The sequence below is a fragment of the Pinus tabuliformis genome, chromosome 8 (genome assembly GCF_031772625.1).
Source record: "Pinus tabuliformis cultivar Carrire ecotype Pingquan chromosome 8, CPIR1, whole genome shotgun sequence".
Taxonomy (NCBI): Eukaryota; Viridiplantae; Streptophyta; class Pinopsida; order Pinales; family Pinaceae; genus Pinus; species Pinus tabuliformis.
Window position 1 is genome coordinate 748554074 of NC_142294.1, and position 22351 is coordinate 748576424.

Consider the following 22351-nt stretch of genomic DNA (forward strand, 5'->3'; position numbering starts at 1 on the left):
GTGGGTTTTCCCCTCATGGGTTTTGCCCTGGCCTCAAGCCTAATTTTCTGTGTCTCTTGTCTCATTGTCTTATGGTTATTTTGTTGCTCTTTCATGTTTGTTGGTTGATATTGTTTTTTGTATAAATGCTTAATGTTATTGGATATGAAATTGATACTAATTGTTCATCAGAAGTAGTTTATCATGCTGAAGAAAATTGATTCTAGCTTGTGCCCTAGAAATCTCAACAACAAGATGGATAGGTCACAAGCCAACCCTTAAAGATAGCCAAATTAATGAAATAACATAAAATTATGCCTCGGTTAGCCAACAAGTGTGAGTCTAATGTCCTCCAAAGATGATGCCATCATCCATAAGGGATGCCTCTCCATGAAAAGGTGCAAGGAACAACTTAAGGGACATGTCTTATCCCCTAAGTCATGGGTCTTCATTCAAATGAGGTTATCACCAAAATAGCCTTCTAAAACCATGTTATCTTTAAAAAGGGCTCACATCATCATCAAAAAAGGAACTAGGAAGACATCCTCAAGGAATAGCATGACATCATGAAGGTAGGAGGTGCATCTACCCCTATAAAGGGGTCCCAAGCAATAAGCACCAACAAAGTACAACATCCATCAATAAGGTACAATGTCAACCTGAGGGTATGCAATCATCTCATGGGTGCACCATCTCATAATTCAATGCCCTAACTCCAATACTCAATGTCCAAGGTCCTATGGCTAGAGGAGGGTCACATCATCAATGCAAAGTCATCATCAAAGCCAACACTCCTCAACAAGGCTCCAACATCCTCCATCATATGTCCTACATCATCAAGGAATGGGGACAGAGATGCCCTCCAATGCGTTGGAGGAACGCCACTTATCCCTCAAGGGATTCTAGATGCACCTATAAGAATTATCTAGCACATACTCAAGGAATCAAGCGAGATCAACATCATGGATACAAGAACCATGAAAGCATCAAGGTGGACCATATCCAAATGTTGAAGCCATCAAAGTACTTCACACAAGTATCATCTTCAAATGTCCTACTAACTTATGATTGTGTACAAGTTACCTCACTTAGGTATCGGAGGGTTATCACGTGACCTTATTAGGTGTTTCCAACCCTAAGGTGACAAACAGTTCCTAGGCCAACCCTTTCAAATAATAGGTGTGAGTGATAGGCGTTGTGGCTTAAGATTCACTTCACGGAAAGTGTCATAGTTTTGCGCCACCAGAAATTGAAAATTCCCATGGCACAATACAATCAACCACAACATTTCACAACTCTCTGCACTACTCCCTACTAAAAGTGTCTATGTGACCAAACTGTTAGAGTGATTTTATGTGCGGAAGTTTGTATGAAGAGGTTCATCCCGACTTGTTCCACAACTTACCATTGTATGACTTGTAACTTTGTTAAGGAATTAGTATGACTGACCAAGACTTGTATATGTAACTGAAATGTGGCTCCCTTGTAAATTGTTGTATATCACATTATATCAAACTTGGGTATTAAGCACGTTTGTGCCACCCAAACCATATATATTTGTTTCGTGTCGTTCCGTTGTATGTGATGGTGGTGTTATACATGTTAACAATAAATGGTTGCATAATTTAATCAAGAGATAGGTACAAGTTGGATGCACGGGTCGAGCGACAGTGGGTTGCTCACCTGTCCACTCGTACAGGAACATGTTTGACACGATACGCTTAAGGCTGACTGTTGTCGCACAAAGTGTCTAGGCACCGCGACAACGCTCAGAGTAAGGGTTGTCACTCTTATCCTTACTCACTCTGTTTAGACTCTCTCCTAGACAAGTCAAGGAGGGTAGTCCCTAAGGTGAATGGATGAAGATAGTCTGTGGAACACAGGCTCTAGGAGATTTAAGGATGAACAACTTGTAGAATATAGAACAAGTCTTGGTTAACTGAGATGGATATATCAAACAATTAATACAAATAAGACACAACCACAAGATAGAAATGATTTTAGACAAATGCATTATGCTCAATTCATCATGGACTAAACAAAAACAAGCTATCTCGAGCACTTTATAAATGTGGCAAAGCGACGATCATGAACAATTAAATGGCAACGCACAAAAAGTTTATCATGCAAGAGCTTCTAACAATTTATCTTTCTTCTATAGTCAACATGATTTTAAAACATTAATCGCACTTGACAATAGAGAAAACACTACCACAAAATTTAAAATTTTACACTTGACACACAAAAGACACCAAGGAACTTTAGATTAGAATTTAATTATCCCTTAGGTAAATTTTTAATGTGCTAAGCTTATGAAGCAAAGACTAATATGGCAAATGAATTTTTTTATGTGACTAAAAATCAAAAGACCTTAATCAAAGTTACCACATAAGAATTTCTTAAATGTAAAAGCTCAAATTCCTCTTTTGATTTAATTTCTTAGCAATTCTAAAGTCACCAAATCATTTTTAAAATTTTTAGATTTTTTAATGTTTTTTTTTAATTTTTTTAATTTTTTAAACTTTTAATTTTCTTAAAAACACAATCAAAATAATTAAAAATCAAAACATAAAAACCAAAGTCATAAAAAAAATCAAAACAAAAACAAGAAAAGGAAATGGAGAACAACCCAAAAAAAAAAATCAAATTAAAACAAAAGAAAAAGAAACTAAACTAAACCCTAACACATAAACATAACACAAATAAAATAAAAATATATCGAATGTTTTGTTTTGTTGATTATGCAGGTCGATTGCGGCACGGGAAAGCAACTCGACGGCATCATTTGGCAGAGGAGCACACGGATGGAGATGCAGGCATCAAGGGGTGCGGGAGAAAAGAACTGCGGGTAGCAGGAGGGATGAGGAAGGTCGCAGATAGGAGACACAGCTGGACAAGGAGAGGAGACAGATAGCGATGGAATGCAAAAACGAGGAGCTACGGAGGAAGACAACAGCATTGGACGGAGAAAAACGCGGGGATTTTGAGCAGTGTTTTGCAAGAAGGGAGGGAGGTAGCAACGGGTTTTTGGAGTGGGCAATACGTAGGAGATGAAGGCTACAGCAGCAAAGAAAAACACAGTCTTGGACGACAACAACAGAAGAGCTGCTTTGGCAGTTGATTTTGCAAAGGAAGGAGCTGCCACAGCGAGCTGGGAAAAATGCAGCAGACAGAAGGGCTGTGATTTTGGCAGCAAAGGTGGAAAGAGGGTTTAAAAAAAAATCGAGTTTTCCAAAGGAATAAATAAAAATAAAAAAATATATTAAAAAAAAATCAGCAGAAAAATGGTAGCTAGAAACCCTTTAAAACATTTCCATAAATTCTTTGATTAAAGATGATGTGTCCTTTTGCTTCAGATTTATCCTTGAAATCCTTATGAAAATTTCCAAATCCGCAAATTTTTAAACACTTGCACTTCAAAAAATTTAAATAATATCCCTGGAAAATTATATTGATAAACCCCAGAGATCCAAATCTTACCATCCATGGCCTAGATCTAGACTCTACACAAATCTCTTCCTCATATCTCTAGCTGCACGACAACAAGAAAACACCCAAACGATATATATAATCATCAATGATAAAAACTAAAACCCAAAAAACCCACATTAAAAAAATAATTACAAAATTTTATAAACTACAGGGCTCTAATCAGCCAGATCTACCATTATGCCGCACAGAAATTAGAAGATTTTTTAAATTTTAAAGGAGGTGCTAACTCGAAACCCTTCGTGTATCACCAACAAAAATCTTATGATAAGCCCGAAGCTAATTTAGCTGGGCTCTCCAGGAAACACAGATCGGGAGTTGGTTGGTCCAACTAAAAACTTCTCCTAACACCCAAGGATCTAGAATCAAGATCAACCTACAAAACTCGATCCAGCCATTAAAAATAGAGCAAGAAAATAATAATAAAACTCAGATACCTGCTATTACATTCAAAATTTAGATTATTATTCAAACCCCAGTGACTGAGCAAGATACTTGTACTCAAATCACTCTTCAGAAGCTACCATCAATGGCTTTAGAAGAAGAAAAAAAATTATGCATGAAAACAACACATTCCAGTGTTCCCATGAAGAGTAACACCAGCAGAACTTAACCCCAAAGTCTTTCTTTATTATCCAGAAAAAGATTACACAAGAGCTTCTTGCTAAGCACACAGCTCAGAGGTTGGATCTATCAACTGACAAATGACTTTTTATTTAAAGATAAATCTTCCAACGGCTAGTTCGAGTGATCTTCGTCAAAGCAATCTTGACCGTTGATGAAGATTAAAATTTCTTTTAATCTCATTCGTCGAAATATTTAAATATTTGGAGAAAATCGAAATTTTTAATTAAATGCATTTTAATTAACTCAAAAATAGAATCTTTGAATTAATTTCCCCAAAAATTTGACTTTGACTTAAACCTCAGGGATCAAAGGTTTAAAATTTAGCAAAATAATTAATTCACCTTAGTCCCAGGACCTTTTAAAATTTAATTTTTTAGGACCAACGAATTTTACCTTTGGAGAATTTAAATTTAACTAGGACCTAGAATTAATTAAATTTCTGACTTAAGATTTTAATTAATTTTTTGCCAGAAAATTTAATTAATTAATCTATGAGGGGATAAATTATTTTTCCAACCCTCAAGACACTTTACATCATGATTTTCATATTTTTTACATCATCAGGGGGGAAACCCATTTGTAATAGAACCTCACAGACTACCTATTTCTGCGACACAAATATAATCCAGCAGACCAAGCAATTTGTAATAAAATAACCTAAGAAAATAGTTAAGATTATTCCCAAATCACTTTTACATGGACTCGATCTAGAACACTAGGACTCGCCTATGATCCTAGCGACAAATCCAGTCCAACTTTGGGGTAAGACTGGAGGGGAAAACTCTGTCGACCATCCGATAATGGATTGGTGAGACAAAAACCTCCTAGAATGGAGATCGTCACTAGAAAGGTAGGTTTGGTCGTTACATGCATGACACGGGTTTGTCGAGTTTATTTACATTATACACATGCAGAATGGGTTTACATAACATCTTGAAAGTCAGGCTGATGATGATAGTTGGACGGCACGGACACATCAATCAAGTGTTATCCCTTTTGCGAAGAAAATGGGTGTACTGCTATGGGTCGTTGACACGTAGTAATCAACATCTGGCTCTACTTGAGGAGACATTGTTGCACCAGAGGAATGTGAGAATCTAGAATCTGCATCCACACAACACAATAAAACATAAGTAGCGTCCATCCAAAAATCATCATATAACATTATGCATAAGAAAGATACAAGTTCTTCATTTATTAACTTTCTTAATAACATGAAAAACACAAATATAACTACAAAATGAAATATTGAAATAACAGCGTATAAGGTTAGAAATACAATATAAATATGCCCCATGGCATCAGATGCGTTCAATATAGTGCATACTGAGCATTTGCCTACTTTCAGGCAAATATGTTGGTTATTGCTCGGATGTGCCATGTCTAATCCTGCACACAGTAGGACTTCTTCCTATCCGAAAATCAAGCTGCTCACGGCCATCAGATGCATCAAACCGCTTTCTTATTCTCTTTCTCTTGCGTTTTTTCTTTGTGGCAGGTTGTATCACTGATGAAATGGAACTCTCAGATGAAGTATGTAAGATATGCATGACATGTCTTTCTTCATTCTGCATCTGCTCTATCAAGGATGATGGATCAGTCTCACAGGAGTCATGAGTTATAAATTGATCTTTTTTAATTTCTTCTTTGATCATCTCATTCTTAGTTAAATCTTCATTAATGGAGTTAGCCTCTTTCTCGGGATATTCACAACAAGACGGGACCTGTGATTTCCTCTCTTCCAACCTCTTTGTTAATGAACTCATTTCTCTGGAATATTTTACTATTAACTTCGCTTGATTGAGTTCAGTTTTCACGAATCTTTCTTGCAGAGTGACATGATTAGCTTGCATAGCCTTTATTAGATTCTAAATAATGGACATCTGATTAGAATGATTAACTTCCATTATTTTTAATTTGTTTTCGATGATATCTATTCCCTCTGTATTTATGACACATGGTACCTGCTTTTCCTCTATGGCCAATAATCTATTCTGAAGAGATATTTGACCAACTTCCATGTCCTTTATAATTTTATCATTCTTTGTTTTCATGCCCATGAAGCAGTTTTGCATATAGTTTATCTCTTTCTTATGATTTGCTTGCATGGTAGCTAACTGATTATTATAATCAAATCTCATGATGGTCATTTCTTCATCCATAGTTGACAATCTGTTCTGAATCAAACTTATTTCTTCTTGATAACTTGCTTCCATGGCAATCACTTGATTTGAATGATTGAATTCCATGATCGTCATCTTTTCCTCTAGGGCTAATAACTTGTCTTGCATAGAATTAATTTCCCTCGCATGATCAAATGTTAATGTTGCTTGATTAAGTTCCATATCTTTAATAAGTTGAGCCTGATTAACTTCTACATTCTTGATTACTTGAGCCTGATTTAATTGTATGTCTTTAACCATTTGAATTAACTCCTTGAAATTATTTTCAACTTCTATAGTTTCCTTTACTTCATCTTTCGCTTCACCTTTTCTTTATCCCCATATCTATCTTCAAAGGCATCAATGATTGATTGTAGAGAATCAAAAGTGTTATCAGGGAACTTAATAAACCAATCTAAAGCATCTCCAGATAAGGTGAGAATGAAAATATTCATCTTCACATCTTCATATTTAGAATATGGGCAACACTTTCTTATACAGAGACTGACATTTTGAAGGTGAGTTTCGGCAGTAAAAGCATTGTTACCTTGAAAAGGAGGAAATTCATCGATGACTTCACCCAAAACATGAGAATAACCATGCGGAGCTCCCTGAATGTTAGTAAAATCACAAGGAGAAAACAAGTCAAAATCCATGATGACTTCCTTAACGGGAAAAAGATGGGCTAAATGGATATCAAAAAGAGAGAACCCTGCTCAAGAAAATCAAAACATCTACAAGAAACGAGATTCTAACAAAAATTCCTGTAAGAAATGGAAGAAGTGGAGTCACCACTTGCGCATGAATCTCTCACAAAGTTTCCAAAGGCATAACTAAAAAGTTAGTGGATGGAGGCAGATGGATATTCAAGGAGGGCTCCTTGTCTGGGATTAAATGAATGGATAAGTGGAATCGCCACCCAAACAGGAAACCAACCGGAATGTCCAGGTGCAGAAAGTGAAGACGAAAGGATTAGATGAGAGAGATGATGAGAGTTAGGATCGTGATAAATGAAGAGACGAAATGACGCCAGAAAAATGAGACGAAATGTCGTAAAGCCAAGGTCCAATAAGATGGTCCTTGGTGGCAATGCCAAGAAGTTTTGGCTTTGTCGGCTCGAATGAGAGATGAGAAGTGAGAAAGCGGTTTGATGCATCTGATGGCCGCAAGCAGCTTGATTTTCGGATAGGAAAAAGTCCTACCGTGTGCAGGATTAGACATGGCACATCCGAGAAATAGCCAACAGATTTGTCTGAAAGCAAGCAAATGCTCAGAATGCACTATATTGAATGCATCTGATGCCATGGGGCATCTTTGTATTGTATTTCTAACCTTAGACCCTGTTATTTTAGTATTTCATTTTATAGTTAGATTGTGTTTTTCATGTTATTAGGATAGTTAATAAATGAAGAGCTTATATCTTTCCTGTGCGTAATGTTATATGATGATTTTTGGATGGACGCTACTTATGTTATATTGTGTGTTGCATGGATGGAGATTCTGGATTCTCACATTCCTTCGGTGCAACAACGCGTCCCCAAGTAGAGCCAGATGTTGATCACTACATGTCAACGACCCATAGCAGTACACCCCCTTTCTTCGCAAAAGGGATAGCACTTGATCGATGTGTCTGTGTCGTCCAGCTATCATCATTAACTTGACTTTCAAGATGTTATGTAAACCCATTCTACATGTGTATAATGTAAAAAATCTCAACAAACCTAAGTTGCAGGAAACGTGGCCCTAGGGGGCGTTTCGCCAGGGGAAACGAAACGAAACGCGTTTCCCTGTACCGTACAGCCTGGAAACGCGTTTCCGGCCGTACGGCCACGTTTCCCGAAACGGAAACGTGGCCGTATGGCTGGAAACGCGTTTCCAAGCCGTACGGGCCACGTTTCCCCAAAAAAAACATTTGTTTTTTAAATTTTTTTTTTCTAATGTAGATCTCTTACATTTGTTTGCCCTAGTGTTGATATGCAGTTCATGGTAATGTTAAATTCTTAAAGTAAAAGTGATATTCTCCTTTATTTTTCATTTTCATCCTTTTACTTAAATTTTTAACATTACCATGAAATGACTCAGGATGTTTGAGAGTGGTTTCGCCGTCATTGGATTTCATATGGAGAAAGTAGAATTTTAGATCTTACTCAAAATCCAGCAGACTTATCTGTTTTTCAGGATTTCAGGATTGGGGGGATTTCAATGTTTCCATTGGATTTTATCATGTACTAGGGTATGGAACTTGTATTTAATCGAGAGAACAAAGCCCTCTATGCAGGGGAGACTCCCAATAATCAAGAGAATGTAGGGTACTAGGGTATGAAACTTGTATTTAATCAAGAGCACTAAGGTCAGTCGACTATGTAGGAGGAGACTCCCAATCAACCACGAGACAAAAAATTAGAAATTTCTCGTGGCTGATTTTGGATATTTCTATTTTCATTATGTGATTATTCATGAGTAAATGTGATGTAAATTTAGATACTTATAGTCTATGCATTGACAATTGACAATTTTATCATAATGTAATAAATTAGAATGTATCATATATGCTTTATGATTGCACATATTTCTTAAATATATATATATATATATATATATATATATGGCGTTTCCCCGTTTCCAAAATTTGAGGATGTCGCGTTTCGTATCGCTTCCCGTTTCGGAAACTCGTACCCGTTTCCCCGTTTCGTGCAACCTTGCAACAAACCCATGTCATGTATGTAACAACCTTGGTAAACCTACCTTTCTAGTGACGACCTCCATTCTAGGAGGTTTTTTGTCTCACCGATCCATTATTAGATGGTCAGCAGAGTTTTCCCCTCTAGTCTTACCCCAAAGCTAGAATGGATTTTGTCGCTAGGATCTTAGGCGAGTCCTAGTGTTCTAGATCGAGTCTATGTAAAAGTGATTTGGAAATAATCCTAACTATTTGGTTAGGTTATTTTATTACAAATTGCTTGGTTTGTTGGATTATATTTGTGTCGCAGAAATGGGTAGTCTGTGAGGGTCTATTACAAATGGGTTTTCTCCCTTATGATGTAAAAAATATGAAAATCATGATGTAAAGTGCCTTGAGGGTTGGAAAATTAATTTATCCCCTCATAGGTTAATTAATTAAATTTTCTGGCCAAAAATTAATTAAAATCCTAAGCCAAAAATTTAATTAATTCTAGGTCCTACGTAAATTTAAATTCTCAAAAGCCAAAATTCGTTGGTCCTAAAAATTAAATTTTAAAAGGTTTCGGGTCTAAGGTAAATTAATTATTTTGCTAATTTTTAAACCTTTAATCCCAGGGTTTAAGTCAAAGTCAAAGTCAAATTTTTGGGGAAATTAATTCAAAAATTCTATTTTTGAGTTAATTAAAATGCATTTAATTAAAAATTTTGATTTTCCCCAAATATATAAATATTTTGACGGATGACATTAAAAGAAATTTTAATCTTCATCAACAGTCAAGATTGCTTTGACGAGGATCACTCGAACTAGCTGTTGGAAGATTTATCTTTAAATATAAAGTCATTTGGGAATTGATAGATCCAACCTCTGAATCGTGTGCCTAGCAAGAAGCACTTGTATAATCTTTTTCTAGACAATAAAGAAAGACTTTGGGATTAAGTTTTGTTGGTGTTACTCTTCATGGGAACACTGTAAAATGTGTTGTTTTCATGCATAATTTTTTTCTAAAGCCATTGATGATAACTTCTGAAGAGTGATTTGAGTACAGGTATCTTACTCGGTCGCTAGGGTTTGAATAATAATCTAAATTTTGAACGTAATAGCTGATATCTCTATTTTTTTGAGTTTTATTATTATTTTCTCACTCTACTTTTGATGGCTAGATCGAGTTTTGCAAGGAAATTTTGATCTTAGATCCTCGAGCGTTAGGGGAAGTTTTCAATTGGACTAGCCAACTCCCAATCTGTGTTTCCTAAGGAGCCCAGCTAAATTAGCTTCAGGCTTATCATAAGATTTTTGTTAGTGATACACGAAGGGTTTCAAGTTAGCATCTCCTTTAAAATTTAAAAAATCTTCTAATTTTTGTGCGGCATAATGGTAGATCTGATTGATTAGAGCCTGCAGTTTGTAAAATTTTGTAATTATTTTTCTAACATGGGTTTTTCTAGGTTTAGTTTTTATCATTGTATATATCGTTTGGGTGTTTTCTTGTTGTCATGCAGCTACAAGTCTGAGGAAGAGATTTGTGTAGAGTCCAAATCTAGGCCCTAGAAGGTAAGATCTGGACCTCTGGGGTTTATTAACATAATTTTCCAGGGATATTATTTAAAATTTTTGCAGTCCAAGGGTTTAAAAATTTGTGGATTTGGAAATTTTCACAAGAGTTTCACAGATAAATCTGAAGCAAAAGGACACATCATCTTTAATCAAAGAATTTCTAGAAATGTTTTAAAGGGTTTTCTGACTACCATTTTTCTGCTGATTTTTTTTCCTCTGGAAAAATTCGAAAAAAAATTTAAACCCTCTTTCCACCTTTGCTGCCAAAATCACAACCCTTTTGTTTGTTGCATTTTTTCCAACCCGTTGTGGTAGCTCCTTCCTCTGCAAAACCAACTGCGAAAGCAGCTCTTCCGTTGCTGTCATCCAAGACTGTGTTTTTCTTTCCTGTTGTAGCCTTCATCTCCTGCGTATTACCCACTCCAAAAACCCATTGCTACCTCCCTCGCTTCCTGCAAAACACTGCTCAAAATCCTTGCGTTTTTCTCTGTCCAACCCTGTCATCTTCCTCCGCAGCGCCTCGTTTTTGCATTCCATCGCTATCTGTCTCCTCTCCTCGTCCTGATGTGTCTCCCATCTGCGACCTTCCTCGTCCCTCCTACTACCCACGGCTCTTTTCTCCCTCACTCGTCGAAGCCTGCATCTCCATCCGCGTGCTCCTCTGCCAAATGATGTCGTTGAGTTGCTTTCCCGTGTCGTTGTCAACCTGCATACTCAAAATAAAACATTCGATATTTTTTTTTATTTGTGCTATGTTTATGCATTAGGGTTTAGTTTAGTTTCTTTTTATTTTGTTTTAATTTGATTTTTTTTGGGTTGTTCTCCATTTCCTTTTCTTATTTTTGATTTGATTTTTTTTACGACTCTGTTCTGATTTTTTTTATGAATTTGGTTTTTATGTTTTGATTTTATTTTTATTTTTCATTATTTTGATTGTGTTTTTAAAAAAATTAAAAGTTTAGAAAATTTTAAAAAAACATTAAAAAATCTTAAGTTTTTAAAATTTGTTTGGTGACTTTAGAATTGCTAAGGAATTAAATCAATTTTATAACTTTGGTTTTTATGTTTTGATTCCTTTTTATTTTTCATTATTTTGATTGTGTTTTTTAAAAAAAAATAAAAGTTTAAAAAATTTTAAAAAAACATTTAAAAATCTAAAAATTAAATTAAAAAATAAATAAATACATAAATCTAAAAGTTTTAAAAAAATATTAAAAATCTAAAAAAATTTAAATTTGTTTGGTGACTTTAGAATTGCTAAGGAATTAAATCAATTTTATGACTTTTGTTTTTATGTTTTGATTTTTTTTTCATTATTTTGATTGTGTGTTTTTTTTAAATTTAGAGTTTAAAAAATTTTAAAAAGACATTAAAAAATCTAAAAATTTTAAAATTTGTTTAGTGACTTTAGAATTGCTAAGGAATTAAATCAAAAGAGGAATTTGAGCTTTTACATTTATGAAATTTTTGTGGCCTATGGCCCATAATAATTTAAAATTTAACTTTGATTAAAGTCTTTTGATTTGATTTTTAGTCACATTAAAAAATTCATTTTCCATATTAATCTTTGCTTCATAAGCTTAGCACATTAAAAATTTACCTAAGGGATAATTAAATTCTAATCTGAAGTTCCTTGGTGTCTTTTGTGTGTTAACTATAAAATTTTAAATTTTGTGGTAGTGTTTTCTCTATTTTCAAGTGCGATTAATGTTTTAAAATCATATTGACTATAGGAGAAAGACAAATTGCTAGAAGCTCTTGCATGATAAAAATTTTGGGTGTTGGCATTTCATTGTTCATGATCATCGCTTTGCCACATTTATAAATTGCTCGGGATAGCTTGTTTCTATTTAGTCCATGATGAATTGAGCATAAGGCACTGCTCTAAAATAATTTCTATCTTGTAGTTGTGTCTTATTTGTATTAAATGTTTGATCTATCCATCTCAATTAACCAGGTTTTGTTCTATATTCTACAAGTTGTTCATCCTTAAATCTCTCAGAGCCTATGTTTAGGGACTACCCCCCTTGACTTGTCTAGGAGAGAGTCTAAACAGAGTGAGCAAAGATAAGAGTGACATCCCTTACTCTGAGCGTTGTCGCGGTGCCTAAACACTTTGTGCGACAACACTAACTATGGGCATGTCTTGAGTGAGGCGCAGTTCGAGCCAAGCAGACTTGCATTGGTCGGACCACCATGTTCAAATGATCATAGTGTTGCATGCCCTTAGGAAGTGAATAAGATCGCAATGACTCAGGCAAACCATTGTCCATGAGCACATTTGTAGAGGGAGTGCTTAGATACTTGAGCTACCTTCCCTCACCTTGGTTTTTCCAAGCCCTTAATATTTGTCTTTTTCTTTCTGACATGGCTTGCTTAAAAAGCCTTATGGATTTATCAATTAATAATGATCATATAATCCCCTATTATTGATGGGTAATTTATCGCTTCTGTGAGGCCAAGATGTTCAATAACAACTCCTTTTACTTTGATAGGCATGATATGCATGGATACTCTTGGGGACGAGTGGTAATATAAGAGGGGGTAGAGTTTAGGCTAAAATTGACTTTGCTTTACATTCCTTGCAAATCTTTTGCATTGTAACATTTGGCTCGTGCTCTTTTTTTTCCTACAATTGCATCAACCTCAGGTATATTCAACCCCTTCTTCTCATAGGGCAAGGCCAACAATGAACCAGTACAAGTGACTAACAACAACCAACCAAAAGATGGGATGACAAACATAAGGAAATGCTGACAAATGTTAAGTATGAGCATGGAACACTACCATCATCAAAGCCTCCAATTTGTGCCCCTCCTAGAAGTGAAAGAAAAGACCCCAAGGAAGGCCACACTGGACTAGGGGCACATGATAACCACCAAGGTGAAGCAGTGAAACAAGTACGCATCTAATAACAGTCTATAATCCAATTTCAACACGTGATCCATACTAGAATGCCTCAACATTAAATGAAAGCACTTGAATGCAAAAATGGTTTAAATGCCTCGCAATAGATGACCCACCTTCATCTAATGAGCAAGCTACATCAAATGAATATACTGATTGGATCATGGATGAGAGGCATTTGAGGCCAGCTAGTTGTGGATCATGGTAGGACTACTAGCCCGCAATCTACATTGTAGGAGAAAACATTTTTCGTAAGGTTACCCATGTATCTAGATGGGTAGCAAGGCTATATTGAGTCAAAATGGTATGAATACAAGAGGGCTAGTACATGAAGCTGTAAGGTGACGAGGGTGGTTGTGCAATCCACAAATCAGCTTTTAACTTGCTGAAATAACAGAAAATTACCTCCAAAGGCAAAAGACCCCAAGGAAGGCCACACTAGACTAGGGGAACATGATAAACACCAAGATGAAGTAGCGAAACAAGTACACATCCAATAACGGTCTATAATCCAATTTCAACACATGATCCATAGTAGAATGCCTTCAACATTAAATGAAAGCACTTGAACGCAAAAATCGTTAAAATGCCTCGCAGTAGATGACCCGACTTCATCTAATGAGCAGGCTACATCAATGAATATACTGATCAGATCAGGGATGAGAGACATTTGAGGCCAGCTCTCTGTGGATCATGGTAGGACTACTAGCTCGGAATAAACATTGTAGGAGAAAAATAAAATTCCTAAGGTTACCCATGTATCTAGATGGATAGCAAGGCTATATTGGGTCAAAATGGCATGAATACAAGAGGATGAGTGCATGAAGATGTAAGGTGACGAGGGTGGTTGTGCAATCCACAAATGCTTTAGCTTGCTGAAATAACAGAAAATTACCTATAAAGGCTAAGGGTGCCATTCTTAATGAAAGCGAGGCCACGTTAATCTATCAAAAATTAGGTTTATCTGATGCAACGCAAACACGACAACAATAGTAATAAGATGTGTCAAACTGACTTAGTGTTCTGTATCGCCTTACCTTTGTCATGGTCTTATACATATGTTCTAATTATATACTTGTATAGGTTTCTTTGCTTGTATTATTTTCGACATCCTATAGGAGATGCGCTTGCACTCCCACATTGTATTCATGCCAATTGTAAACTTTAGTCCCACTGATGAATGAACTATTTTGTGTTCAGTCATCTGACATTAATAAAATTATTGTATCTTACCTTATCTCTCCAGATGATACATAATTCATTGTAAATCATTTGTAGCATGCAACTAGGGTTTCTACAACAAAAAATAGCATATGAAAAATAAATTGCTCACAGGAAAGCCTCACATAAACAATATATTATACCTCTAATCTTCCATCAAGCTCCAAGCATAAGATGTACAAATGTAGTCCAAGGGGAGAGCTCCTCCATCCCCAAAGTCTCAATAACCATTACAATGGAGAGACAGCTACTCTTTATAGAGAGAGTCTCTTCTCTCTCTAAAATAATATATATATATATATATATATATATAATTTTCTACCTCGCTCAATGACAAGTCAAACAAATAACACAAAATTGTTGTAGTTAGATCCCTCTTCAATCCATGGTTGACTATGTCAAGCTATGCAGACACAAACCTCTCTAATAGAACTTGCCCTGAACCAAAAATAAAGAAAATAAATTAAAGATCTTCAAGAGAGGGCGAACTACAAAAAATAGGCATGATAACTAAGTCAACATCCAAAACATCCACATAGAATGCCCCATGTGCCCTCAAAGATGGATGTCAGAAAAAGAAAATTAGATTCAACCTAGGAGGATGTGCTCAAGGTTCCACCAAGAAAATCTCACAAAGAGCACCCTCCAAGGTGCACAAGAGATTGAACAATAAAATAATAACCCTAGAAGAATGTTCCACATGACAACCATCCAAAAATAGAAAATGATCCACAAGGTTCATGCAACCAATCCACATGTTTCATTCCCAAGGTAATCAACTCCATGGACAAGTGTGCATGAGAAGTTTATCTCACCCTCCAGTGCAAGATTTTCGGTAAGACAGTGAAAGGTATTACTATAATATATTTCTATACATACACAAACTAAAAAACAAAAGAAGACTATATTGTGCATTTTTCAGGTTTTGGATGCAACTGTTAGCTGGAAGCAACTTAGTGGCAAGAAAAAAAACAATGTTGACGATCTGAATCAATAGATGAATACAGATCCTACCTGATTCTTTCCCAACACCTATTCGACGACCAACACCTACAATCATGCCGCGGTTTGCAAGTGTCTTTATTGCAAGAAAGTCATATCCCATGTAGGTTAGGCGATAACCATCATCTGACCATATCAAACCAAATATTAGGAATTTCAAATTGAAGCAAACGAACATGCATTTTAGATTTCCCAATATGGTGGATTAAACTCACATTTGGATGAATCATGATGCACAAGCTTATGCCTAAGCAGTGTTCTCAAATTCTTGTAAGTGCCCCCATGCCTACAACCAAATGTAGGACATCAGGTATAGAATCATAATAGTTATCAGTAATAAAACCATGATAGTTCAAATGGAAATTTTTCTGAAGCCTAAAACCATGATAGTTCAAATGGAAATTTTTCTGAAGCCTACAGTAAAAATCCTTAAAAAACTATGTAAAGTGCAGACATTAAGCTTCAAAGTCTTCTTTTTAATCACAATGATTTCTGAAAGGGCATAAGCTATTAAACTGTAATGTAATATAGGCTGCTGAGCAGTGACCACTGTGCATTGAGGTCAGTTCACGTAAACAGCAACACAAAGATTTACATATGTTTACATAGAATACAATTATAGCAGGCACTTCTAAAAGTGCATTCAATAAACCATGTAAATCATCTATATTTACCAGCGAGTCTGTTGCAGCACAAATTCTGACAACAATTACAAAATAGTAAATACTTACTTCAGACCGGCAATTCGATCCACAAGCTCTGCTGGGACAATTTCATGCTGAAAAGAAAAGAATGGTAAATCAGAAATGCACACCAATGACAACAAAAAGGAACATAAGTTCTCAGAGAGAGAGAGAGAGAGTCCACTTTCTAAACCATAATTTTTTACTCAAAAACAGAATTCAGGGAATAATTATATTTCTTAACTGAGCCATTTTTTCCTGAAAACATGAATATTTTGGGGGGGAGGATGGCTTCTAAACTTATTTTTTCATAAAAACAAGTTTTTACTTGAAAGTTAAGCTGTCAGGAAATGGATACAAAATCGGATCCAGATCCAACAGATTTTTGAAACACCACATACAAAATATATAATAACAATTTTTATTTAAAATTAAAAATAATAACAATAATAATAAACAATATAACATAGTCAAACTTAAGAATCAAAAACATTCATGGATAGCAACATTAGAACTGAAATCATTAAATAATTTATAAAAGATAGAAACATGATGCATCATGATTTATACAAAAATGATAATTGTAAATACAAAATTGAGTGTCTCATCCATGATCACTCTATTGATATGATAATGTGGAGTAGGTCTAAGATATCCCACAATGTGTCTACACCCTCATTATCTGAATATTTCGACCCTCCTATGATCAACCAGTTTTCTTCCTTAAATTCTGCCTTGTCATCTTCCTTAAAATCTGCCTTAAACTCTAAAAAGCCCAGCTAGTTATAATGGTAAATGAATGTTATACATTGTTTGACAACATGCTATAGTCCATGTATCATATTGTTTTAAGGGGATCCTTCACCTAGAGTTTGACAAGATTGATCTAATAAAATTATTAATGACATAGCCATCCCATGTACACAAAGAAAACAGAAAATTACGTATAATATATTAATATTATATACTATTATCTATATAATATATCTGTTGCTTATGACTTCAAACAAGTGGTAAACATACTTAAAACAAAATAAATTATAAAAGAATAAAAATAAAACTCTAACGTTATTTTCTTGGGATACACCTTTAAGGACCAAACCACATAGGATCCATTTCAGCAGCATGGGATCCGTTTCCAGGCTTGAAAAATCCATTTACATGTCAAATCTGGGTGGGGATCCATATCGAAATCCTTATCCGAAACATGGATCCTATGGGATCCATTTCTATCTTAAAATAATAATAATAATAATTCTCCACTTTTGCCCAAAAAAGTGCTCTGATACCACTTGTTATAGATCTAACCCAAAAATATATGATAATATAAATAAACCCAAAAAAAACAAAATCTGAACATAGATAGAAATGCTTCTTTATTGATATTAAACCCTTAAGGTAGGGCAACACCATACATTCACTCCTTAAGGAAGGAGAACACTCCAAAAGCCATATGCCTGTTCATACAATAATCCTTCACATCTCTCAATGTGGAGTCTTTAGCCTCTATATAGGCCTCATACATACAATACCATGGGTCATTACCATGGTTCCCTCAATACCATCTATCTAATACCATGGGCCCTGTTGACCTCTACTGGTCAACTACCCATGCAGTACACCCCCCTTTTCTTTGCAAAAAGGGGCAGCACCTGATCAGCGTGTCCGTGCCATCCTGCAGTCATCAGCAGCTTAATCATTTTGATTTTAAACCCAGTCTGCATGTATGAATTGTAAATAATCTTAGCAGATATGAGTCGTGTATGTGAATTGCCTAGGTGGACCTAACTTTCTAGTGGTAATCTACATCCCGGAAGGTTTTTCGTCTCACCGATCCATGGATCGGCAGAGTTTTCCTTCAAACCTGACCCCAAAGCCGGGATGGATTTTGTCATTGGAATTTTAGTAGAATCCTAGTGTGTTGATCTGCTAGATTATAGTTGTGTCGCAGAACTGGGTGATTTGTGAGGGTCTGTATTAAGTGGGTTTATCCCCTTGAGATGTAAATTGTAAAAGTCATGATGTAATGTGTCTTGAGGGTTGAAAAATGTTTTAAATCCCCTCATGAGTCCTAAGTCCTAGGTCCTAGGTGATGTTTCCGAAGGCTTAGTTTGATGATCCATTTTAAAATGAATTAAAAAAAAATAAAAAATGAATAAAAATAATAAAAAATGAAATAAATAAAAAATAATAAAAAAATTAAAAAATAAAGCAAAAACCCTAACTAATAAAATAATAATATTTTAAGTGAATGCATGCAAAATATTATTTTTAATAAATCGACGGATGAGATCAAGAGATGTCTTGATCTTCATCAACAGTCGAGATCATTTCAGCATGGATCACTCGAACTAGCCGTTGGAGTCATTTCCTTTAAGTAGGGTGCTAGGGGTCAGTTCAGATGGGAAGATCTGTGAGTCTAAGACTGAAGAAGCTCTCTTGTAAATCTGTTTCTGGTTAATAAAAGAAGACTTTGGGGTCCATATCTTGCTGGTGTTACTCTCTTGAAATGCTGTGAGATTGTTTAAATTTTCTGCATATTTTCTTTTCAGCCATTAAAGATACCTTTTTTTTGTAGAGTAGTGTGGGCACAGGTATCTTGTCCACTTGCTAGGGTTTGAGTGCTGTTAGGGTTTCTGAAGTAATGGCAGGTATCTCCATTACTGTTTGAGATCTAGCAGCATTTTTGCCCTCTTTATTGACGGTTGTTTTGAGCTGTGCAGAAAGCATTTTCTGAAGGAATTTTGTGGGCGTTCGGGGAAGTTCTCTGCTGAACCAGCCAACTCCCGCAAGCATTTTTTGCTGAGCCCAGTTGGATTTGATCCTGGGTCTATCATTCGGTTTATTTTTTCTAATTTGCATGAGAGATTTTCTGAAGTTCTTCACAGTGAAAACCTAAAATTTCTGTTCTTTAAAATATTTTCGTGCTTATTGCTGAATCTGGTTCTTAAGGGGCCAAATTTGTACATTAGTCAGCTGTTCTAGGGTTTCAAATTTTTTGATCTAGGGTTTAAAATTTCTGCTTTTCACAAATTTTTCATTAGGGTTTTTGTTTTCTTTTGTGTTTGCAGGTATAGGGTTTTGTTTTTGCAAGACTGTCATCATCTTTGTCACCCACTGCACCTGTAATGATAAATGCCAATCTAGGCCCAGCAGCAAAACATTTAATCAGTACCGGATTTTGGCTGCAAAGAGAACCAATCTAAATACGTTGCCCTCCGATCCCGATCCTCATTCACGTCGGCTCAGTGAAACGACTGTCTCCGTCAAGCACCAGCATGCTCACTCTTAAGTTAATTCTCCAGACGCAAGTGGCATTCTGCGTTTCAGCGGCTAAGGTTTTCACGCCAGACGGGACAGATAGATCGACTTCATTTCGTGAGCTGCCTAAGACGCGATCCGATCAGACCATAGAAAATCAATCACCTCAGAAATATTTTCAGATGAAGCAGCATTGAAAGCATCTAGTTCAGGCACAGAAAAAGGTGATGAAACTCAACAACCCACGGGCAAGAAAGAGCAGTAAGCCACGAAGGTAATCAGACTTCAATCAGACGGAACAGGTAATCTCTGCACCGTTTAAGCATGAGTCTATTCTCTGCACAATCGATTACTGCCGCCGCCGTCTGCTATCAAAGCTGCCCAGGTAATTTTCTCAGCTTTAAATCGATTTGTTTCCTCTGCCGCCTTTCCTTCTGCGTGCTCAAATTGTGTGTGCTCGAGCTGGTTCATTTCTCTCTTGTGCCTGCCAAAGAAATTTTCACGCCGTCGAAAGATAGTGGCCATATGAATTCGAAAATACGCATGGCAGATTGATGTTATATATTTGCGTAATTTTTTTTGGGCATAGGCGTAGAGTTAGCGTAGATGGTAATTAGATTTAGGTTTTTGTTAATTCGATTTTAGTTTATCAGTTCTTCAAATAAGCTTCGTCTTTTTGGTGTTTAGCGTAGGTAACGAAAACGATATATTTTTTTTTTGTGGTCATTGTATTGCGTAGGTTAACGTAGGTTAGTTGTATAGTTTTTTTTTTTTTTTTTTTTTTTTTTTTTTTTTTTAAGTTTCAATTAGATTTCAATTTATTTTCTGAGTTTAAGTTAGGGTTTATTTAGATTTTAATATTTAGTCTTTGATTTTAGTTAGATTTTATGTTTATATTTTGGTTCTGTTAGTTTCTAGCTTTTGATTTAATTTTTTATATTTTAGTTTTTTTTATTTTGTCTAGATTTTAAATATTTTCAATTTTATGAAAAACAAAAAAATATATAAATAATAAAATAAAAAATAAAAAAAAGGGATTTATTTATGGAAAATTTTAGGCTTAGTCTTCTTTTTATATGGTTAAGTTTAGATTAATTTTCTTTAGGTTTTCTTTTTCAAATTTTTTTTTTTTAGATTTTTAGCTTTTATTTAAAATAATAATTAAAAAATAAAAAAATAAAAAAAAAAAAAATTTGTGGAAAATTTTTTTTTTGCCAGATTCAGTTGTTTTCATGTTATATCTTTCACGCTGAGATCTAAATTTTCAAGTCGAGATGCGAAATTGATATTTGGTTAATGGTTTATGATTCGTGGTGGTTTAAAGCATTCATTTTTGAAAATTCTCAATCGCTGGATATCGTTTTCGTCATTCTAAGAGCATTGTGATTTAGCTGATGATAGATGATTGCTGTTCATGGTCCATATTTTTATATCAGTTAACAAGTAATCGTTTTAACCACAATCTCTTAAAGCACTGGTCTGCTAAATTAATCAAATCCATCGAGTGCTTTTTATATCGTATCTCGTGTCTCCCAACCAACTGGTCGACAGTTGGTCTCATCATCTCGCAGGGACTACCCCCCTTAGCCGCAAGAGACAGGCTTAAACGGAGGGACCGGGGATCAGAGTGACAGCCCCCGGTCTGAGGGTTGTCGTGTCAATCTGCGCGACAACAGGCCCATAACATTATTACTAACTAATTGTGGTCCATTACATGATACGGGTTAACCACCTTATTTATTACTATGGCCCATCCCATTATTACATTATTCCCTTGGGTATCTCCCTTTGTACCCCATATTATCCCACCTAGGTATATAACATTCCACCCCCCTTAGCATGTTTCATCCCTGAAACATGGGAAAAACACAAATAATAAGATCTACTCAAAAAAGTAGTCCACTGGTACCATGCACGTGCATATAGCCATCCAAGAGAAAGGTGAACCCTCGATCTAGCTGGTGCCTCGCTCGCTTGAGATTTAAGTTGACCGTGGCAGCGCTTCTGTGTTGATGTGTAGTTGGTGGATCTTCGCTTCTCTCTATCTGTCCTGCGGGGTTTGTTGTCCTTGTGGCTAATTGGTTGCCATCTTGTTGGTTGTTGTATTGCGGGGTGATGTGAGTGATAATATGTTGAAGTTTTAACCCACGGTGTCTTTTTCTTTAATTCACCCCTTACTGGAGCCTGACTGTTATGTGGTGCATGTTGTGTTGCCTGCTATGGTGTCTTATCTTCCAATATTACTTCAACCACTGAGCCCTAATCTGATGTATCAGCAACTATATCATTTTCTGCTTCAACCTCTATTTGTGTTTGATTGTCGATCATCAATGGCTCATCATCTTATATGTCAGTCCCTAGAACATCTTCTACTTCAGCCTCCGTGAACTCTACCTGTTTATTGATGGAAATATCTTGTAATGTAATTTTCTTCTTTTTATACCAGAGCTTTAGGAATTTCTTCTACACGTTAATATTTATAGTACCCACCGATTCCATCCATGGGTATCCCAAAACAACATCATCATTAGCCATATCTGAAGCATAAAAATCAGAATGCAATACATACTTGTCTATAGAAATCTTCAAATCTTTATAAACTTGCACCTGCTCATTATTAACCTGTGTGTGCTCATGTGGTTCGCTGGCACTTGTAATTTTTTTTCCAAGTTGACATTTATGAGATTTTGCTTGCAACTCGAATTTATAGACACAACGATCTTCTCCTTCTGAATCAATCCATGAACCTGCAATAAGGAAATACTAGAAGAAAATAACCCTTT

At 35.6% G+C, this 22351-nt stretch overlaps 1 protein-coding gene across 16 annotated transcripts in view; it reads right to left on the reverse strand.

Moving 5' to 3' along the window:
• The window catches only part of LOC149237754 (serine/threonine-protein kinase rio2-like), a 250038-nt gene that overhangs the window by 175844 nt on the left and 51843 nt on the right, over positions 1–22351 (reverse strand). For all 16 annotated transcript variants that reach the window (XM_089372780.1, XM_089372773.1, XM_089372778.1 and 13 more), the window contains 3 exons: positions 16356–16402; positions 15840–15910; positions 15637–15750 (listed from right to left, as the gene is read on the reverse strand). In XM_089372780.1, the coding sequence (XP_089228906.1) occupies positions 15637–15750; positions 15840–15910; positions 16356–16402 (232 nt within the window). The remainder of the gene's footprint in view (positions 1–15636; positions 15751–15839; positions 15911–16355; positions 16403–22351) is intronic.